Source organism: Phocoena sinus, chromosome 7 (genome assembly GCF_008692025.1).
Source record: "Phocoena sinus isolate mPhoSin1 chromosome 7, mPhoSin1.pri, whole genome shotgun sequence".
Taxonomy (NCBI): domain Eukaryota; kingdom Metazoa; phylum Chordata; class Mammalia; order Artiodactyla; family Phocoenidae; genus Phocoena; species Phocoena sinus.
The window spans coordinates 79,432,502-79,454,904 of NC_045769.1; the positions used below are offsets into that span (position 1 = coordinate 79,432,502).

At 35.5% G+C, this 22,403-nt stretch overlaps 1 protein-coding gene across 3 annotated transcripts in view; it reads left to right on the forward strand.

Annotated features, from left to right (window-relative positions):
• Window positions 1-22,403, forward strand: part of STAM2 (signal transducing adaptor molecule 2) — a 51,559-nt gene that overhangs the window by 16,033 nt on the left and 13,123 nt on the right. For all 3 annotated transcript variants that reach the window (XM_032637886.1, XM_032637888.1, XM_032637887.1), the window contains exons 2-8: window positions 12,942-13,026; window positions 13,943-14,018; window positions 14,129-14,227; window positions 15,364-15,510; window positions 17,068-17,137; window positions 17,674-17,860; window positions 21,129-21,223. In XM_032637886.1, the coding sequence (XP_032493777.1) occupies window positions 12,942-13,026; window positions 13,943-14,018; window positions 14,129-14,227; window positions 15,364-15,510; window positions 17,068-17,137; window positions 17,674-17,860; window positions 21,129-21,223 (759 nt within the window). The remainder of the gene's footprint in view (window positions 1-12,941; window positions 13,027-13,942; window positions 14,019-14,128; window positions 14,228-15,363; window positions 15,511-17,067; window positions 17,138-17,673; window positions 17,861-21,128; window positions 21,224-22,403) is intronic.

Genomic DNA, 22,403 nt, shown 5'->3' on the forward strand with positions numbered 1-22,403 from the left:
AGATTCCATATATATGCATTAGCATATGGTATTTGTTTTCCTCTTTCTGACTTCACTCTGTATGATAGACTCTAGATCTATCCACATCACTACAAATAACTCAGTTTCGTATCTTTTTATGGCTGAGTAATTTTCCACTGTATATGTGTGCCACATCTTATCCATTCATCTGTCGATGGACATTTAGGTTGGTTCCATGTCTTGTCTGTTGTAAATAGTGCTACAGTGAACACTGTGGTACATGTCTCTTTTTGAATTATGGTTTTCTCAGGGTATATTATTCTATTTTTATAGTTTCTATTTTTCTGCTGGGCACTCATCATCTATTCACTTATGACCATCGTTTGCTTTAAGTTCTTGAAAAAAAAATATAATACCTGCTTTAAAGTACTTTTTTGCTAATTCTAACATTTGGATTATGCTTTTTTTCTTTTTTTTTTTTTTGCTGTACGCGGGCCTCTCACTGCTGTGGCCTCTCCTGTTGAGGAGCACAGGCTCCGGATGTGCAGGCTCAGCGGCCATGGCTCACGGGCCCTGCCACTCCGCGGCATGTGGGATCCTCCCGGACTGGGGCACGAACCTGTGTTCCCCGCATCGGCAGGCGGACTCCCAACCACTGCACCACCAGGGAAGCCCTATGCTATCTTTTTTATTGATTATTTTTATCTTGATTGTGCGACACTTTTTTGCACATCTAGTGATTTTTTTATATTATGCTGGTCACTCCTTATTCTTTGTAAGGAGGCTAGATTATGTTGTTTTCCTTTAAAAGAGTGTTGAATTTTGTTCTGTCAGGTAGTTATATTATTGGAGAATCTTTTAGGTTTTTGTCTGGCTTGGTTTTCTTTGTGAGGTAGGCCTATTTCAATATTGTACTAAATTTTCCGGTACCTTTATTCCTAAGGTGTTTTAACCTTTCTGGGGTTTCAACTGATAGCCTGAAATGTTCTCTCTACTCTAGTTGGGTGGAGTATTAGTCTTCTTGGGCTGCCATAGCAAAATACTATAGACTAGGTAGTCAAGCAACAGAAATTTGCTTTCTCACAATTCTGTCAACTTGAAGTCCAAGGTCAGGGTCCCAGCAGGGTTGGTTTCTGGTGAGGGCTCTCCCCTTGGGTTGCAGATGGCTGCATTCTCACTGTGTCCTCACATGACCTCGTCTTTGTACGTGTGAGGAAAGACAGTGAGCTCTCTGGTGTCTCTTCTTATGAGGACACTAATTCTCTTGGATCAGGACTTCAACCTTATGACCTCATTTAACCTTAATTACTTCTTTTGTGTCTAGTCTCCAACTACAGCAATGCTGGGGGTTAGAGCTTCAAGGTGTGAATTTTGTGGGGACACAGACATTCAGTCTGTAACAGGAACTTTAAAAGACTCCTTGCATTGCACAACCTTTCAGCCTCATAGTAGGTGATCTGTGCTAGACCTCATAGAGCCTCACCCTGTGTGGATGTGGGTGTGGGTGTGTATAGCACAGCCCTTGAGCAACGAGGACCCATGATTAAATCCCTGTGCTCAGAAATCTGCTGTCTCCTAGCTGCTTTATTTGAGCTAGTCCTCCTTGTGTTGGGACAGGAAAGTGTTCCCAGGCAGAACACTGGGGCCATCGAGAGGCTCACTTCATATTTCCCTTCCCTCAAAGACCTCAGATGTGCACTGCTTGTTATTCATTTCCTGAACACAGTTGCTTTGTATATTTTGGCCAGTTTTATCCTTGTTTTCGGTAGAATAGCAAATCTGGTACCAGATATTCTGCCATGGTTGAAAGCAGACAAGTCATGAGTTTTTATTTTCAAACATAGTAGGAGAAGCTTTAAAGATCTCTTTTGGGCATTCTTGTTTTTCATAGTTAATTTTTTTTTTTTATTACTGAAGAAGCCTATTTTATTAAAAGTTTTATGGGTAGACTTAGACTTCCCTGGTTGCGCAGTGGTTAAGAATCTGCCTGCCAGGGCAGGGGACACGGGTTCAAACCCTGGTCGAGGAAGATCCCATATGCCACAGAGCAACTAAGCCTGTGCGCCAGAAGTACTGAGCCTGCACTCAAGAGCCCACTAGCCACAACTACTGAAGCCCACACGCCTAGAGCCTGTGCTCCGCAGCAAGAGAAGCCACCGCAATGAAGAGTAGCTCCCACTTGCCGCAACTAGAGAAAGCCCGTGCAGCAAGGAATACCCAATGCAGCCAAAAATATATATATAAATAAATAAGTTTATTTTAAAAAAATGTTTTATGGGTAGACTTGAATTCTTTTTAATGCTGTGTGTTGAACATAATGGACTTTGTAGAGGGTGACTCTTTTGTTCTTACAGGTATTGATGGACTGATTCTTTATGATATTGTTAGAATCTTTCTGAAGTATTTCACTGTGTATTTGAAGCTCTCTATATACAGTAATCAAAACCTGGTGATGAAATGTTATAACTTACACCCACCAAACCCTAGAAATTTAGCATTTAGGCCCCAGGAGGGCTCTTTTAACTGTCTCCCCTATATGAATTTGACATAGGATAATGTGAGATATGGCCCCAACACTGGGCAAAGTGACATGCTATAAAAGAATGGTTCCTTAATTATAATAGTTAAAATTTTTCCAGGAGTTTAAAATACTCCTAAGTACATAATTTAACTGTTACTTCGTTCACTTGAAAAATGAAATCCTTTTTGGCAGACCATTATAAAGTCTTTAGATTTTATACTTTTTGAAAAGAGTAATTGTGAGTCCTGTATTTGTTGAAAGTAAACTATGCTGGATAGAGTAAGTCAGGATTTTTCCATTTTCTATAAGGATTACATCAAGTAAAAACAATTCTGTTTAGATATTTTTGAAATTGTTAGAAGGGTTTTGAGGGGTATTGAAAAGGCTTCACATTTAATTATGTATCACATGGCCAAAATTGAAAAAGCAATCATTAAAAGTTGAGTTCTAGCAGAAATAGGTAGGTTATTGGATGGTCCAAAATCGGACTCATTTGCATGTGGGGGGTGGGCATGAGTGGGTGTGAGTGTGTGTATTTGTACTCATACACATATGTACTGGCAAAATTTGGTAATTGATTATGCTGGCTTCTCAGATCAGAGAGGAAAGGATAGATTCTTAGATGTTGGAACTACTGAAAATAATTTATAAAAATACTTTTCTGTCCATGCCTCACTCCATGTGCCAAATGAAATTTCAGAAAGACTAAGGATTTGCCTGTAAATAATATATATACAGAGAAATATACGGGTGAATATTTAATCTCAGGTAGTTATAACATTGCCAAATGACATTAAAAAAAAAAGATCAATCTGTACAGCAAAAACAAAACCCCATCGATTATAAGCAGAGAGAAGAGTTGAGCATGAAGCTGGCAAGTCATATGTAATATATGTGATTTGTTCTTCAGACTCAAGGTAAAAAGTTAGTCACCTATATATCACTGTACAAGAAGTCCTTTGCCTCCCTCTCAGGCATTCCCTTCCACACTTACCTTGTCTACCTGTTGAAATTCCCAGAGGTTATTGTCATTCCTCTTTAGTAAACAAGCAGAGAACTGGAACCTCCCTCTTAAGCCCCTGAGTGCTGTTGCCTGTTGTTGCCACAGGGTGTTGCTATTGAAGCTTGATCCTGTGCAGCCCCTTGATGTCTGCTCAGCGGTGAAGCTCTTAACTGGTCCAGAAGTTTGCACAGACTTCACTGGGGGCACATGGGGCCTCTTAAAGGCTTTTAGAGTTCATATAATCAGAAGTTCTGCTATTGTTTCCCACTTTACAGCCATTGTACCAGGGTTATAGGATATGAAGGAGCAATGAGCATCATTCATTCATTCGACAAATATTTACTCAGCACCTGCTATGTGTACCAAATACTGTTTTATGAATTGGAAATAATAATAGTGAACAAAACAAAACAAAAAATTCCTGCCATAATGCAGTCTACATTCCTTCTGAGGATTGGGTGGAGGAAGAGTAACAGTGGCAGAGACAGACAGATAAGATTGTGTATGCTATGACACATCTACAGAAAGGCCTATGCATGAAGTCCTGACCTCTTTTAATTATTTTGTATTTATTCTATGTGGGACATCAATATGAATGGTAACAGTAAGTATATCAAAGAAGAGAGGCTGAGTACTTGATGTATTTAAAATTATAGTTTGCTGATAACTTCTCACTAGCTTGTATAGGCACTTTGTGGCCACACTGTATACAGTGGTGCATCATGCAGCTATTAAAAATGTTAGTATAGACATATATTTATGAACATGGAGAGATGTTTATTATAAGTGGAAATGCAGGTTAGGAAATGATACATTTAGTATGATCACGGTATCTTATATGATCACGGTATCTTATCTGATTGGTAAATTAGGGAGTAACTGGCCCTACTGATGCCCTTTGTCAGCATAGCAGCTAGCTAGTCTTTCCACAGCCATTGAGTGATTTCTTCATGGAATAAGTTGTGCAGGGGCTCACCCCTGAGGGAGAGCTCTTTTTCTTTCTAGTGCTAACATGTCCACCTCTGGGGCTATTAGCAAGCCCATTTGTCCAGCACACCTAAAGCTTCTATTAGTAATATTTTATTCTTTGTTTTGTTTCTCAACTTGTTCATTTGGCAGGGAAGTGGTTTTTGGGTGCTCTCTTTGGACACCTTATACTTATAAGCCTATTTTTAGTTTTACACATATTTTTATTATTTTTCCATATACATATATAGGAAGAAGTCTGGGGAAATATGCATCATAGATTTCCAAGAGGTTTGTAGACTTAGAAGATTTTTGCTTTCTTTTTTTTCTTGTCTGTACTTTTGAATTCACTGGAATTATTAGATATGTAATTAAGAAATAGTTAAGCATTTTAAACCTCTGAAAAATATAGCCTGGTCTGACTTTCCCTGTAGAAGAGTTAGTCATCTTTGTACAAGGGAAGAAGCTGGACCTGAGTAGATATGTTTCCACCTACAGAACTTGGTGCTTGAGTCTAGAACTTATGGTAGGCAAAAATATATTACTTCTAAAGTCTCTGACTTGTCATTTCATCACATATGTCAGAATAATTGCCTTTTATCCTTAAATTGTGTTAGGCAATTTGCATTATTTTTTTTTTTTTTTTTTTTTTTTTTGCGGTACATGGGCCTCACTGCTGTGGCCTCTCCCGCTGCGGAGACCGGGGCATGAACCCGCGGGATCTGCATCGGCAGGCGGACTCTCAACCACTGCACCATCAGGGAAGCCCGCAGTTTGCATGATTTTTAAAAGTTTGTTACAGTATTTAATTGAGGTCAACTGGATTCTGTATTTTTCTTTCCTACTTGCAAAGTATAGCTGTTTGCTAATAAGCCTGTTTATTTTTTTGGTTTCTTTTACTATTCCTTGCCTTTAGAAAAGGAGCTACTCTAGATTCCTACCATCCTTCCTGTTTATCATAGTGATAATAGTACCCTTATATGTATATAGTACCCAGGTTTGTCTGTATTTGAAATCATAGGATATATTTATTAAAAGGGGAAAAGACATAAAGAAAATGTTTCTAAAGTGCTAGTTTTTATATCCCCACTTCTCTATACTAGTAGAAAAAAAATTGTATTGTCTCTCTTGATATTGAAATTGTAAAAGAGTAAACATGCTACATAATTAAATTATTATAGTTTGACCATGCTTTTTAAAAATTTACATTTTTAATTTTTATTTTGATCATGAAATATTTCAGACCACAAAAAAAGATACTGAGAATAAAATAAAGAATTTCTGCATACTCACTTTGCAACTTAATAAACAAAAGTTTACAAATACAATTACGTCCCTGTGTACATTGTTTTAATTCCCCATCCACCTCCAGTTTGGTGTTTATCATTCTTGTGCATATGTTAATATATTTACTGTCTGTATATGTATATCTAAAGAATAGAGCATACTTTTAAATGTTTTTTTAAAACATAAAGTTTTAATTTTATATGAAACATTCATATATTGCTAGTAAGAATGTAAAATGATACAGCTGCTTTGGAAAACTGTTTGCCATTTCCTAAAAAAATTGAACAGTTACCATACAACTCAGCAGTTCTCCTAGGTATATGCCAAAGAGATATGAAAACATATATCCCCACAAAAACTTGTACATAGATGTTCATAGCAGCATTGCATTATTCAAACTTAGCCAAAAAAACCACAAAGAAAACACCCAAATGTTCATCAGCTGGTGAATGGATAAATAAAATGAGGTATATCTGTAGAATGAAATATTATTCAACATTGTAAAAAGGGATGAAGTACTGATACCTGCTTCAACATGGATGAGCCTTGAAAACATTATACTAAGTAAAAGAAGCCAGTTACAAAAGACTGTATATTTTATGATTTCATTTATATGTGAAGTCCAGAAAACATATAGAAACAAAGTAGATTAGTGGTTGTCTAGGGGGAGAATGGGCTGTGATTTCCCATGGTTAGGGATTTATTTTTAGGATGATGAAAATGTTCTAAAATGAGATAGTGGTGATAGTTGCACAACTCTGTGAATATACTAAAAACATTGAATTGTACACTTTAAATGGTGAATTGTATTGGGATGTGCATTACATCTCAATTTAGCTGTTTTAAAAGTTCATGTGAATGTTATATATAAGCTTTTTAAACTCAGCATAAGCCAAACAAATCATCATTTTGAGATTTACAGATTTTTGGACAGTTCAGTTCTTTATAACTCATTTTCACATTCTGTTATATGAATTTACTCTATTTTCTTAATCCATTTTCCTTTTTGCTCTTAAAAAAATGCTTCAGTGAGCAGTTCACTCCATGTTTCCTTATATTGTAACACATTTTTTTTTTTTTTATAATTTTTTTTAATTAATTAATTATTTATTTTTTGTTGTGTTGGGTCTTCGTTTCTGTGCGAGGGCTTTCTCTAGTTGTGGCAAGCGGGGGCCACTCTTAATCGTTGTGCGGGGGCCACTCTTCATCGCGGCGTGCGGGCCTCTCACTGTCGTGGCCTCTCTTGTTGGGAGCACAGGCTCCAGGCGCACAGGCTCAGTAGTTGTGGCTCACGGGCCCAGTTGCTCCGCGGCATGTGGGATCTTCCCAGATCAGGGCTCGAACCCGTGTCCCCTGCATTGGTAGGCAGATTCTCAACCACTGCGCCACCAGGGAAGCCCTGTAACACATTTTTAAGGCTTTCTTTGAAGTAAGAATTTGGTAGAATTATTGATCATTTGAAATTTATTTAGTATTTAATTATTTAGAAGACATTTTATTGGTATACCTCAGCACATTTAATTATACAACTTAAAATTGAAATTAATAAAAGTACTCATTGTCTGAAATCTTTCTGTGCAACTTTTATATTTGGCAAAAGAAAAGGTAAGACTTCTCAATCTTAACTACTGTGCCTTTCTTGGTATTTTTATTTTATTTTATTTTATTTTACTGTAGTTTAACTGAAGTATAGTTAATGTAAAATATTGTTAGTTTCAGGAGTACTACATAGTGATTTGACATTTGGGTGCATTATGAAATGATCACCATAATAATAAGTCTAGTAACCATCTGTGCCCATATCAAGTTATTACAGCATTATTAACCGTATTCCTAATCCTGTATTTTTATCTCTGTGGCTTATTTATTTTAAAACTGAAGTTTTAAAATATTCCCCTCACCTATTGCCCCCCCCAACCCTGCCAAATCCCTCCCTTCTGACAACCACCCACATTTGTTGAGTCTGTTTCGGTTTGTTTCATTTTGTTTTGTATTTTAGATTCTACGTATGAGTGAGTTCATGCAGTATTTGTCTCTTTGAGTTATTTCACTTAGGATAATATTGTTTATATCCATCCATGTTGTCACAATGGCAATTTTATTTTTTTCATTTTTTTAGAATATTACTGAGTAATATTCCATTACATACATGTATATACACACACCACATCTTCTTAATCCCTTCATCTTTTGCTGGGCACTTTGATTGCTTCCATATCTTGGCTTTTATAAATAATGCTGCAGTGAACATTGAAGTGCATATATCTTTTAGAATTATTGTTTTTATTTTCTTTAGGTAAATACCCAGAGTGAAATTGCTGGACCACATGGCAGTACTATTTTTAATTTTTTGAGGAACCTCCATACCATTTTCCATAGTGGCTCACCAATTTACAGTTTCACCAGCAGTTCACAAGAGTTCACGTTTCTCCACATCCTTGCCAACACATGTTATTTGTTGTCTTTTTCATGATAGTCATTCTGATAAGTGTGAGGTGGTATCTCATTGTGGTTTTGATATGCACTTCCCTGGTGATTAGTGATGTTGAGCATCTTTTCATGTGTCTGTTGGCCATCTGTAAGTCTTCTTTGGAAAAATGTCTATTCATTTCCTCTGCTCATTTTTTAAATTGGGTTGATGGCTTTTTTTGATGTTGTTATATGAGTTCTTGGTGTATTTTGGATATCCCTTATCAGATATATCATTTGCAAATATCTTCTCCCATTCAGTAGGTGGCCTTTTTGTTTTGTTGATAGTTTCCGTCACTGTGCCATATCTTTTTAAATTTGATGTATTCCCATTTGTTTATTTTTGCTTTTGTTTCCCTTGCCTGAAGAGACATATCCAAAGAAAACTACTAAGACTGATGTCAGAGAGCATTCTGCCTATGTTTTCTTCTAGTAGTTTTATGGTTTCAGGTCTTAACATTTAGGTCTTTAATCCATTTTGACTTTATTTTTGTATATGGTGTGAGAAAGTAGTCCAGTCTGATTCTTTTGCATGTAGCTCTCCAGTTTTCCCAACACCATTTATTGAAGAATTTATTTCCCCATTATATATTCTTGCCTCCTTTGTCATGGATTCATTGATCATATAAGTGTGTTGTTCATTTCTTGGCTCTTTATTATGTTCCATTGATCCATGTGTCTGTTTTATGTCAGGACCATACTGTAGCTTTTTAGCAGTTTGAAATCAGCTAGTGTGATATTTCCAGCTTTGCTCTTCTTTCTCAAGGTTATTTTGGCTATTTGGGGTCTTTGTGATTATGTACAAATTTTAGAATTATTTGCTTTAGTTCTGTGAAAAATGCCATTGGTATTTTGATAAGGATTGCATTGAATCTGTAAATTGCCTTGGGTAGTATGGTCATTTTAACAATATTCTTCCAATCCAAGAACACAGGACATCGTTGTTTTCAACTTCTTTCTTCAGTTCTTGTAGTTTTCTAACTACGGGTCTTTTACCTCATTGGTCAGATTATTCCTAGGAATTGTATTCTTCTTAATGCAATTGTAAGTGGGATTATTTTCTTAATTTTCCCTTCTGATAGTTTGTTGTTAACATATAGAAAAGCAACATATAATATATCATTTGCAAACAGTGACAGTTTTATTTCTTCCTTTCTAATTTGGATTCCCCTTATTTCTTTATCTTGTCTGGTTGCTGTGGGTAGGACTTCTAATACTCTGCTGAATAAAAGTGGCAAGAGTGGGCATCCTTGTCTTTTTTCTGATCTTAGGAGAAATACTTCCAGCTTTTCACCATTGAGTATGAGGTTGACTCTGGGTTTTTCATATATGGTCTTTATTACTTTGAGGTATGTTTCCTCTATACCCACTTTATTGAGTGTTTTTATCACAAATGGATTTTGAATTTTGTCAAAAGCTGTTTCTATTAAGATGCTCATATGATTTTTATTCTTCACTTTGTTAATGTGGTGTATCGCATTGATTCATTTGTGGTTGTTGAACCATCCTTGCATCACTGGGATAAATCCCACTTGATTGTGGTGTATGATCCTTTTACTGTATTGTGGAATTCGGTTTGCTAATATGTTTTTGGGGATTTTTGCATCTACACTTATCAGTGATATTGGCCTATAATTTTCTTTTTTTGTGTGATTTCTTTGTCTGGTGTTGATATCAGGATGATGCTGGCCTGGTAGAATGAGTTTGGAAGCATTCGTTCCTCTTCAGTTTTTTGAAATAGTTTGAGAAGAGTAGATGTTAACTCTTCATTAAATATTTGATAGATTCACCTGTGAAGCCCTCTGGTCCTGGACTTTGGTACTTTGGTTTCTTGGAGGGTGTTTTTGTTTGTTTGTTTGAATTACTGATTCAATTTTATTACTGGTAATTGGTCTGTTCATGTTTTCTTTTTCTTCCTGATTCGATCCTGCGAGATTGTACATTCTAGGAATTTATCCATTTTTCCTAGGTTGCCCCTTTTACAGGCATACAATTGTTCATAGTAATTTCTTATGATCCTTTGTATTTCTGCATTGTCAGTCATAACTTCTCTTTTATGTCTGATTTTATTTGGGCCCTCTCTTTTTTTCTTGTTGAGTCTGTCTAAAGTTTTATCAATTTTATTCATCTTTTCAAAGAACTAGCTCTGAGTTTCATTGATCTTTTCTGTTGTTTTTTTAGTCTCTCTTTCATTTATTTCTGCTCTGGTCTTTATTTTCTTTCTTCTATTAACCTTTGCGTTTTGTTGGTTCTTCTTTTTCTAGTTCCTTTAGGGATAAATTTAGGTTGTTTATTTGAGAGTTTTCTTGTTTCCTGAGCCTGGCTTCTGTTGCTATAAACTTCCCTCTTAGAATGGCTTTTGCTGTGTCCCAAAGATTTTGGATCATTATGTTTCCAGTTTCATTTGTCTCCAGGTACTTTTTTTATTTTTTCTTTGATTTTTTTTCAGTGGCTCATGGTTATTTAGTAACATATTGTTTAGCCTCCATGTGTTTGTGTTCTTTGCAGTTTTTTTCTTGTAGTTGATTTCTAGTCTCATACCACTGTAGTCAGAGAAAGATGCTTGGTATGATTTCATTCTTAAATTTATTGAGAGTTGTTCTTTGACCTAGCATATAATCTCTCCTGGAGAATGTTCCATGTGCACTTGAAAAGAATGTGTATTCTGCTGTTTTTGGATGAAATGTTCTATATATGTTTGTTCCATCTGCTCTATTGTGTCATTTAGGCCAGTGTTGCCTTATTGATTTTCTGTCTGGATGATCTGTCCATTGATGTAAATGGGGTGATAAAGTCCCTTACTATTATTATATTACTGTCAATATTTCCATTTTTGTTTGTCAATATTTGCTTTACGTATTTAGCTGCTTGAATGTTGTGTGCATAATTTACAATTGTTGTATCTTCTGTTGGATTGATCCCTCTATCATTATGTAATGTCCATCTTTGTCTCTTGTTACAGTCTGTTTTAAAGTCTGTTTTATCTGATACACATATTGCTACCCCAGCTTTCTTTTTGTTTCCATTTGTATGGAACACATACCTTTTTCCATCCACTCACTTTCAGTTGGTATGTATCTTTCCATCTAAAGTGAGTTGCTTGTATGCAGCATGTATATACGAGTCTTGTTTTTTAATTTATTCTGCCACCCTGTGTCTTTTGATTGGAGCATTTAGTCCATTTACATTTAAAGTAATTATTGATAGGTTTGTACTTACTGCCATTTTGTGAATTGTTTCTGGTTGTTATCGTAGTTCTTTTTTGTTCCTTTTTCCTTTGATCTCGTGATTTGATGACCATCTTTAGTGTTACATTTGGATTCTTTTCTCTTTTTTGTATGTGTACCTATGGTAGGTTTTGGGGTGGGTTTTTTTAGTAAATCTATTTATTTATTTTTGGCTGCGTTGGGTCTGCATTGCTGCGCACAGGCTTTCTCTAGTTGTGGTGAGTGGGGGCTATGCTTCATTGTGGTGCGCAGGCTTCTCATTGCAGTGGCTTCTCTTGTTGTGGAGTACAGACTCTAGGTGCATGGGCTTCAGTAGTTGTGGCACGCAGGCTCAGTAGTTGTGGCTCGCAGGCTCTAGAGCACAGGCTCAGTAGTTGTGGTGCACGGGCTTAGTTACTCTGCAGCATGTGGGATCTTCCTGGACCAGGGCTCAAAACCATGTCCCCTGCATTGGTAGGCAAATTCTTAACCATTGTGCCACCAGGGAAGTCCTTATTGTAGGTTTTTGATTTGTGGTTAGCATGAAGTTTATACATATCAACATACAGATATATATCGAGACATATACATATTTATATAATCATATGTATATTTTTTGACTTGATGACTTCTTTTTTTATTAACTTATTTTATTTACATACTTGGCTGCATTGGGTCTTCATTGCTGTGCACAGGCCTCTAGTTCAGGCAAGTGGGGGCTACTCTTTGTTGTGGTGCACGGGCTTCTCATCGCTTTGGCTTCTCTTGTTGCAGAGCACGGGCTCTAGGCATGTGGGCTTCAGTAGTTGTGGCACACGGGCTTAGTTGCTCCATGGCATGTGGGATCTTCTAGGACCAGGGCTCGAACCCATGTCCCTTTCATTGGCAGGTGGATTCTTAACCACTGTGCCATCAGGGAAGTCCCGACTTGATGACCTTAAGTTCAAAAACATTCTAACCACCTTACATTTCCCTACATACACTTTTAATTTTTTTATGTCATATTTTACAATTTTTCATTTTTTGCATCCCTTAATTACTCTTGTGGTTGTAGATGAATTTACTATTTTTGTCTTTTAACCTTCCTACCAGCTTTGTAAGTAGTTGATCTACTACCTTTACTGTATATTTGCTTTTACCAGTGAGATTTTTCCTTTCATAATTTTTGTATTTCTAGTTGTGGTCTTTTCTGCTTAGAGAAGTCTCTTTAACATTTCTTGTAAAGCCAGCTTAGTGGTGCTGAACTCTTAGCTTTTGTTCGTTTGTGAAACTCATCTCTCCTTCAAATCTGAGTGATATCTTTGCTGGCTAGAGTATTCTTGTTTGTAGGTTTTTTCCTTTAATCACTTTAAACATATTGTGCCATGTTCTTCTGGCCTGTAGAGTTTCTGCCAAAAAGTCAGCTAATGGTCTTACAGGAGTTCCCTTGTGTGTAACTGGTTGCTTTTCTCTTGCTGCTTTTATGTCTTTCTTGGTATTTATTGTTATGCAAGACATCCTTATTTTTGTGTGTGCTTATCTCTTATAGAAAAGGCCACAAATGAGTACAACACTACAGAAGATTGGAGTCTTATTATGGACATATGTGACAAAGTTGGAAGCACTCCTAATGGGTAAGATGCCCAGTCATGCCCACTGAACGTCTAGGAACTTAATAATCTGTGTCTCTTATCCTGATGTAACTTTGGAAGGAAAATGGGATTTTTACTATTTCCTTTTGGGGGATAAAAGTAAAGACATGCTGGTGGCTGGATTTATGCGGTTAACCTCATCCTGAAAGAACAAATGAAAAGAATTGACCAAAAATTTGAAATATTAAAACATATAATTAAAGCCTTGTTACAGCAGGGACACACGTTAACAATGAATAGACTTAATTATTTAGGGAATTCCCCTGTGACTTAGACATGTTTAATAATGAAGTAGGTAAATATAATAACATAAAACATATATACTAAAAAGACCTTTCAATAATGAATAGGTAAATGCAATAAATCATAATGAAAAAATGAATATAAATAATGGTGCTTTGGGGATGGAATGGAGCAGTCAAGCTGAACTGATTATACTTTAGAAGTTTAGAAGACTGATGAAAGCATTTTTTTAACATTACAGCTTTTCAAAGTGCATTCATGCATGTTTATACTTAAATCTTTTGAGACTGTATATCTTGCTAGTTTTTCTTCCCACAAGATAAGAATTTGCTGTGTGAAAGCTCAGTCTGTCTTAAAGAAATGAAAAGGTAATTTATATGATATTGTTCTCTTGTGTTGACTGACCTTTTTTGAAATGATTTGGCTCTTCATTTTTGATTTTGGAATGTACAACCTTTGCAACAAGTTTTCTTTTTCTTTTTTAAGTTCTACAAGTCTATGAGCAAAACATTGTGTAAGATCATTTTATAGATTGAGTCCTTTAATGAAGTGACATTTGCAGGTGTATATATAAGGTATTCTGCTACCAAATAAGTTTAAATTTAAAAATGTTTGAATTGAAATTCTGAACACTTAACCTTCTTCATTTTTTTAGAGCAAAAGATTGCCTAAAAGCCATAATGAAAAGGGTAAATCATAAGGTTCCTCATGTTGCTCTGCAGGCGTTAACTGTAAGTGAAAGTCATGTTATTATTTGACCCAAATTTTAAATGTGTATTTATTTCAGTTAAGTAAGATAATATCTTGACATTTATATATTGATTTTTATTTTAATTAATAGCTTCTTGGGGCTTGTGTGGCAAACTGTGGAAAGATATTTCATTTAGAAGTATGTTCCCGTGATTTTGCAACAGAAGTACGTGCTGTGATAAAAAATAAGGTAAATTTTAAAAAGAGAAGAAATTTGTCATTAAAAAATATATATGCTGTGTTATTTTAACTATATAAAGCATTAATAGAGTTGTATAGTAAGGGAAATCATTTTAAATAGATTTGAAATGAAAAAAACTTTCTGTTCTAAAATTTGTTGTTTGCATTTGTAGCACCAAAAACTGTTTTCCTCCCCAAATCATATATATTAGTGATAATAGCTGATCTTTATTGAGGGTTAGCAGTCACTGCTTTAAGCATTTTATGTATGCTACCTTTTTTAAAGCTCTTAACAACCCTTAGAAGTTAGATTCCCTTATCATTCCTATTTTATAGATGCAGAAACAGACTTAAGAGAAGTTAAGTAACTTGTCTAAGGTTATGCAGCTACTAAGTGGCATAGTTGATGTTCATATTCAGGTTTCTGTGACTTCAGAGTCCAAACTAACTACCATTCTGTCCTGATTCCCATTAGAGATGGTGAACAAAGGGGCCCTTTATTTTAGAGCAGGGTGGAGAGGGTCTTCTTGATGGAGTTGTTATTAATTTATTTCTGTTAGAAGCTCTGAAGCACTATTCTCATGCTATTAGTGGCAAAAATATCAGAATTTTAGTTTAGTTGATATGAAAAGCTTAATCTAATATTGAGAATATTAAGAAAACATAAAAGAAATAACCTCTGAATATAATAGATTCATTGTCATTGTATAAGGCATAAACGTTGATGTTCAAAAAGGGTAATTTTCTGGGCTTCCCTGGTGGCGCAGTGGTTGAGAGTCCACCTGCCGATGCAGGGGACACGGTTTCGTGCCCCGGTCCTGGAAGATCCCACATGCCGCGGAGTGGCTAGGCCTGTGAGCCATGGCCACTGAGCCTGCGCGTCCGGAGCCTGTGCTCCGCAACGGGAGAGGCCACAACAGTGAGAAGCCCGCATACCACCAAAAAAAAAAAAAAAAAAAAAGTAATTTTTCAAGAAACAACTGTATATTAAAATGTAAATAAGCATTTATCAAGTGCTCATTTAGGCTAAGGATTGCTAGACTTTTGTTGATGTTTATAAAATTAGAGAATTTTGGTGGTAATTCTCTTTGTTAAATAATTCAAGTACTTATTTTAACAATTTTTTTCTTTGCCTTTCTTTAAAAGGCTCATCCTAAAGTATGTGAAAAACTGAAATCTTTAATGGTGGAGTGGTCAGAAGAATTTCAGAAGGACCCTCAGTTTAGTCTGATATCTGCAACTATTAAATCTATGAAAGAAGAAGGAATTACTTTTCCTTCAGCAGGTTCTCAGGTAAGAGATCATTCAGACTCATGGTTGACCCTATACTATTTTGAAGATATATGCCTTGGGTAAAAGCTGGCAAGGTTTATCTTAGTCATCATTGCTCACCTGCACTCTACATGAGTCTGTCTAGCGTAGTGCCTTATATTGAGTAGACATTGTAATTGTCAAGTGAATTACTTCTACAAATGAGAACTTTGAGAAGTGAATCATCCATAAATAATCTGTTTAATGCTACTCTGAATGTAGAGTCATGCAAAAGGCATAGATGTGTGAGAGAGCCCTTATGTTCAAGAAATATATAGTCAATTTGGAGGGTAACTATATACATGTGAAAAATAACTAGTTATAATTAACAAATATGGATGAGGGATACACAAGCTAGATGCCAGGAGGGAGAGGTTAACTATAGATTGGGATGGTGAAGAAGGTGAAGAGTAGAATTTTTAGGCTGGAATGTATTTCAGTATGTAGAGAAGAGTAAAGAGGTCATCAAGGAAGGAATGACATGAACCAGTTCATGGACTTGAGAAAGCTCAAGATCTGTTTGTTGAAGAATGAATATGCCTGGAGTGAATAGTGTAGTTTACATATAAGATGGGGTGAACTATAAGATGAGAAATTTATTTGGGGATGTAGAGGGTAGCTTTAGTAGGACAGGGGTGGGAGCAGGGATGATGAGTCACAGAGTAGGTTGTTTTTTTTAGTCTGTGGGAGAAAAACACTGTGTCTTGGCTTTTGCTCTCAGTGCCTCTTCTTTTCCAGGATGTGGGCTAGGCAAAGAGACTAAGAGAAGTACTGTATATTTTTTTTAAATTTTGGACTGTAGACTGAAGACACAAAAAGAACCTATATAGCTGACCAGGCCTAAGGGTTCAAGGTAGAATTTTGAGATAAAAACCTTATAAGTAACAAAAGTCTAGCATTTTCCTGCTCTGTCCTTTCTGCAGGTCATTCTCAAAAATCTGTGTTAAAGAACTGGTTGATGGTTTAGAATCCTGGACATCTATCTCTGTCTTCCATGCCTTTAAGTTTAACCATGACCTTCCTTAGTCCTCTGCTATGCCTGAAGAGCCACCACCATTCAAACACAATGAGTAGTAAAAGGGGGCTTAATGTGTATGCCTAGAACTGCACCTTTTGTCTGCGTCCTCCCTCCTCTTCTCTTCAGTCATTATCATGGCTTCTTGCTTCTACTGCTCGCATAGCCCTGTGCCTCTAGCAGTATAGCACCTCTCACTGAATGAGAGACCTTGGACCACTGAGATCAGGAAGTGCAATCAGGAAAGATTCATATTTAAGTACTTTCTGTATGCCAGGTTCAGTGTCAGATACTAAGATTTATGCAAAATGTAAACTGGTTCGTGCCCTTTGTGATTTTTTTATGTTTTCTTGAAAATTCTGATGTTCTGTTTTAGTGCTTGAAAACAACTACTTAATATTATCACAAAGACCTTCACTTTTAAGTGGAACTTAATTAACTTTTTAATTAGCATGAGCGAATAATCATAGAGCTTGTGTTTTCCTTGAAAAGGTAGTTGTGTTCATTTTACTCATACATTACAGACTGTCTCAGTTGCTGCCAAGAACGGTACGTCATTGAACAAAAACAAAGAAGATGAAGATATAGCTAAAGGTAAATAAAGGATCATGCACGTGTAATTTAGTGTTGCTAATCTAAAAACTAGTGGAGTCTGAGAAGTAAGAGAAACAATTGACGAGATATAAGATTAATTGAACTCATAAGCGTTGTCAGTAACATGTATTTAATGTCCTACCTTTGACGAGATTACATTTCACCTTTTCTTTAATGCCAAAGTTATGAGTCAAGCACAGAAATATGTTCATGACTTGTCCTATATGGAAAGCTACCCATATTATAATGTCACAATCTGTTTGCTGTAAAAATAATAGCTGCTATATATGACAGACTGTGATAATAAGGAATGAGCAAAAACTTATTTTAAAAAATGTCATGGTTCTCTGCCCTGTCCCCTCTCCCCTTCCTGCCCCCACAAAAGCTAATTGTTTAGTGTTCAACTGGACAAATAAGATATTCACTTGATTTATTCTTATTAAATAGTATATTATGTAATATTTCTTATTAAAGTTTTAAAAAATAAGAATTAATTCTGGCTGTCTTGTTTTTTGTATTTTAATTTTTCAAACTAGCTATTGAATTATCATTGCAAGAGCAGAAGCAGCAACACACAGAGACAAAATCTTTATATCCATCTGCAGAAATTCCATCAAATAATAAAGTTGCAAGGAAAGTGAGAGCTTTATATGATTTTGAAGCTGTGGAGGACAATGAACTCACCTTTAAACATGGTGAAATTATTATTGTTTTGGATGACAGGTATGTTTTAAATATTTCTGGAATATTTTGAAGTTATTAAGTATAATACCCTTAATTTAGAATGCTGGATATTCAGCTTTTGACTTTGGTGTATTTAAATCATACTAGAACCTTTTCTACCTTAGTTATTTTTTTCTCAAACTAGACTGGGTAGTGTGAGTTTCTTATTCTTTTGTTAAATTTGGTAATAAAGTATTCTTTAGATCTTGGATTAAAAATGTATTAAATAATATTGTTTATTATCACAATTGGGAAACAGAAATATTCACTCATCTGAATGCATTTACGTTAGGAGTTGTATATACTAAAATTACTGGCAAAAAAAAAACTTTAGGAAGAGATATAGTTATATTACCTTTGATCAGTGCAACCAAAAACTATACTCAGCTCCTCCGCAATTCTTAATCTGCTACTGCCTCTCCCTCACAATTTCTCTATCACTTAAAGTTGTAATAAAGAATAGATCTGTCTGTATTGGGCCTAAGTCTATTTTACTTTGCTTTTAAAAGAAATTGATGAAATTTAGCAAGAGTGAGACCTAATAGCTTGTTGCTATGAAGAGAGATTGCAAATGTATTTGGTATCCATTATAAATAACTTAGTAAGGATACATTAGTATATTTTTAAATGGGTAGATACACAAAATCGTTTTACTTTGCTACAGTAAATATTTATTGAGAAAATGTTATGTAAATAAGCTGTGTTTATAATAAAAAAGTGACCGAGGGCACAATTCTTTCTTCATGAAACCTAGAATAAAGTAAGGGAGTTAAAGTTAGAGGTAATTAGGTGGGATGCAGATTGTGAATGCCGTAAGAGGTAACGTTGGGGTCCAGAAGAAAGCAGAATCACACCTGGTACAAGCATCTAGGAAAGAAGGCTTATCCAGAGGGTCTATTTCAGGTGTTTGGAAAGGAATAGACAAAATTATCATTTCTAGATTCTGTGGCTGTCCATTTACAAGGTCCAAGAGAATCAATGATCAGACTGTTAAAACTGATAAGAAAAAAAAAAAAAAAAAACTGATAAGAGTTCATCAGGTTGTTGGATATAGCTCAGTATACAAAAATCAGTGGTATGCTTTAATCACAACTATTTAGAAAATGTAGAAAAAAATGTCATTCTCTATAGTCACAAAAATTATAAATGATTGAGGAATAAATAAACCTAACAAAGGTACATAAGGACTTTATGGAAAAAATTATAAAATTCTTTGAAAGATACAAAGGAATATAAATATATGTAATATATTTATGTAAATATAAATGGAGAGAGATACCATGTTTATGGTGAAGAAACCTTAATATTGTAAAGATTTAATTTTTCCAATGTTAATGCATAAACAGTGCCTTTCCAATTAAAAGCCCAATAAGACTTTTTTTAGAGAACTTGAAAACGTTTTAATTTTAACATTAATATGGAATTGTGAAGGTATACAGTAACATAGAGAAGGTACTTTCCCTGCCAAGTATCAAGGCATATTAACAAGCTGTAGTAAATAAATACATAGACTGTTGCAACAAGATGGAATCCAAAAATAGGCTCATGAAAGATAGCAGCTTGCTGTTTGAAAGATAGGCTATCATAAATCAGTAGAAAAATTGGTGTACTATTAAGTAAATTTTGCTGGGATGAATGGTTTTTTATGCAGTATAAATAAAATTTGATTCAGCTTCACACAGTACATAAAATTTCATTCCAAATAAATTAAAGAACTAAACGTGGGAGAGGGATACAAAGGAAAACCTGAAACTATTAAACAAATATATAGGAGAATAGGGGTTCAAGGATAGAGAAAGATTTCTTTTTTAAAAAAGTATAGAGACTTCCCTGGTGGTGCAGTGGATAAGACTTCATGGTCCCAATGCAGGGATTTGATCCCTGGTCAGGGAACTAGATACCACATGCATGCCGCAAATAAGAGTTCACATGCCACAACTAAGGAGCCCACCTGCCGCAACTGAGGAGCCCATGTGTCGCAACTAAAGGAGCCCACGTGCTGCAACTAAGGAGCCCGCCTGCTGCAACTAAGACCCAGCACAACCAGATAAATATTTTAAAAAATAAAAAAAAATTAAAAAGTGTAAACCATAAAAGGTTGCTAAATTTGATTATAGAAACAGAAAACAACATGCAATAAAAGAAAACTGTAAGCATATGTTAAAAGACAGTGACAGTTTGAGAGAAGGTATTTGCATAATGCAGACAAACAAATGCTAATCAGAATATGTACAGAACTCCTACATATCCATGAAAAGAGACAAATGACCCAGTGGAAAACGAAAAGTGCACAGAAGGTATGAACGAGCAGTTTACAGAAGAGGCATTTTGGATGCTCAGAAGTGCAGATGAGCACAGCAGTGAGAGATGATTTCTCCTGTGTGACATCATGTGTTGATTGGACAGTTAACACGTGTGAGCAGAAATGACATTCTCACACACTGCTGAGGGAAAGGAGGATGGTGAATTGCCACAACCACTTTAGGGAACATTTGGCAATACTAGTAACGTGTTCTGTGGCCCTGCAAGTGCATGTCTGTGAATAAGCTGGAGAATTGTTGCATGTACGCCCTAAAATCTAGAATGATTATTGCCCCAATCCTCATAAGGGTGAAAGACTGGAAATAACCTAAATGTCCGCCTGTATGGGGATGGATAAATCAAATATGCCATGTTTGTGTGATGGATCTTTAAAAGGAATAAGCAAGAGCTGAAAGTATTGACATAAAATTTAAAAGATCTATAATGACTAGTATTTATATCTATAGAGCTGACTATAGATATCTATAGGTATATAGATATCTATAGATATATAGATATTTATATCTATAGAGTTTACTATATAGATATTTATATCTATAGAGTTTACTATGTAGATATAGTAAAAGAATAAAAAATACACTTGAAGGAAGGTGACATACCAACTTGATAGTGGTGGTATGAAAGATGGATGTGAGTTTGGGACTTGGGGTTGTTGATAAAGGAAACTTCAGTGTTATTTATAATGTTTTGATTTTTTTTAAGGCCCAGAATCAAATATGACCAGTTGCTGATTGGTTCTAAATTTAAGTATGGGAGTATGGATGTTTTGTTTTATTTGTGCTTTTTTATAGTTCCTATTAACTTTAAGAAGAACTACATTTAAATATAGTGGGATTTGAGCTGGTATTTTCAAAGTAGGCTAAATTTAATTTTTATCTTAATTACTTTTGACATTAGTGTACTGAAATGTAGAGTAACAAGTGACATTTTTGTACTGTATTTTCAGTGATGCCAATTGGTGGAAAGGAGAAAATCACAGAGGAATAGGACTCTTCCCATCTAATTTTGTAACCACTAATTTAAACATAGAACCTGAGGCAGGTAAGTTAAGTCTGAGGGAAGGTTAAATCTATTGAAGTTTTTTTAAACTTGAATTTTGTGGTTCAGTTTGAAATATAAAGTAGATTGACATTTAACTCTTGTTTTAAGTCATTTATTTATAAGCAATACAGTTTAACATACTGCTTACCAAATTAAGGCATTAACTTATCCCAGGTCAATTCCAAGGGTTATTTCCTTATCATTATATTTTAAATCCTTTGAGAGCTAATGTACAGAGGTACAATTAAGGCATAAAATAAGCTGTGCTTGACCATGTAAATATTTAAATCAATGTAATTATAGTTTTAAGAGGCAGTATGTGTTTGTTCAGTACAAACAAATATTTGTTTTATTCATCACTGAAGCACAGTATCAAAGCGGGCCGGGGGTGGGGTGGTGGTTGGGAGAACTGGTTGACAAGTGCTGAGTGTGATTACAGGGGTTAGGAGTACGCCTAAGTTTTAGACTTTTCCTCACCTTGATTTGATCCTAGCGAACTCAGAACAATAACAAAGTCATGTAATCAAGGCAGTAGGTCCCTAGTTCAGATCTTCTGAACTTCACTCAGTTTTGCAGCCATAGACCGTTCCCCTCAGCTGCTGCCAACCATACAGAGAAAGCTTCCATTTGTTAGGCAGGCAGGGAGTTGGGGGGAGCTGGGTGTAAAGAATAGCTGATGATAACACTAATGATGGTGAGGATCAAAAATAGAATTTCTCAGTGGTGTTTAAGCACTCATTTGTCAGGTGTTAAGCCAAATCTTTTGCTTGCACTATTTCGTTTAATGTTCATAAGTCTGTGAGGTAGGTACTTTTGTTACTTCATTTTACAGATAAGGAAACTGATGCTGAGGTTATGTGGCTAGTAGGTGACAGCCAGGATACTAAAGTCAGCCAGTCTGCAATTAGAATGTACTTGTACTAACTGACTCACTGCTGGACATACTGCTTCTAATGCTTATAGTTCTAGAGAAAGAACTTAAATTGAAAGCTCTCTGCACTGTGTGTAACATCATCTTTGTATGGGTAGGGTGATGCATTCAATTAAAATGAAGTGTAGAGAGATGAATACTGAGTACTCTGCCACTATTTATACTTTTTATTCCTCTAGTCTGACTCTCTAAGTAGGTATGAAAATTAGAGACACTAGTTTTAATAACTTGATAGACCACGCTCAGGGA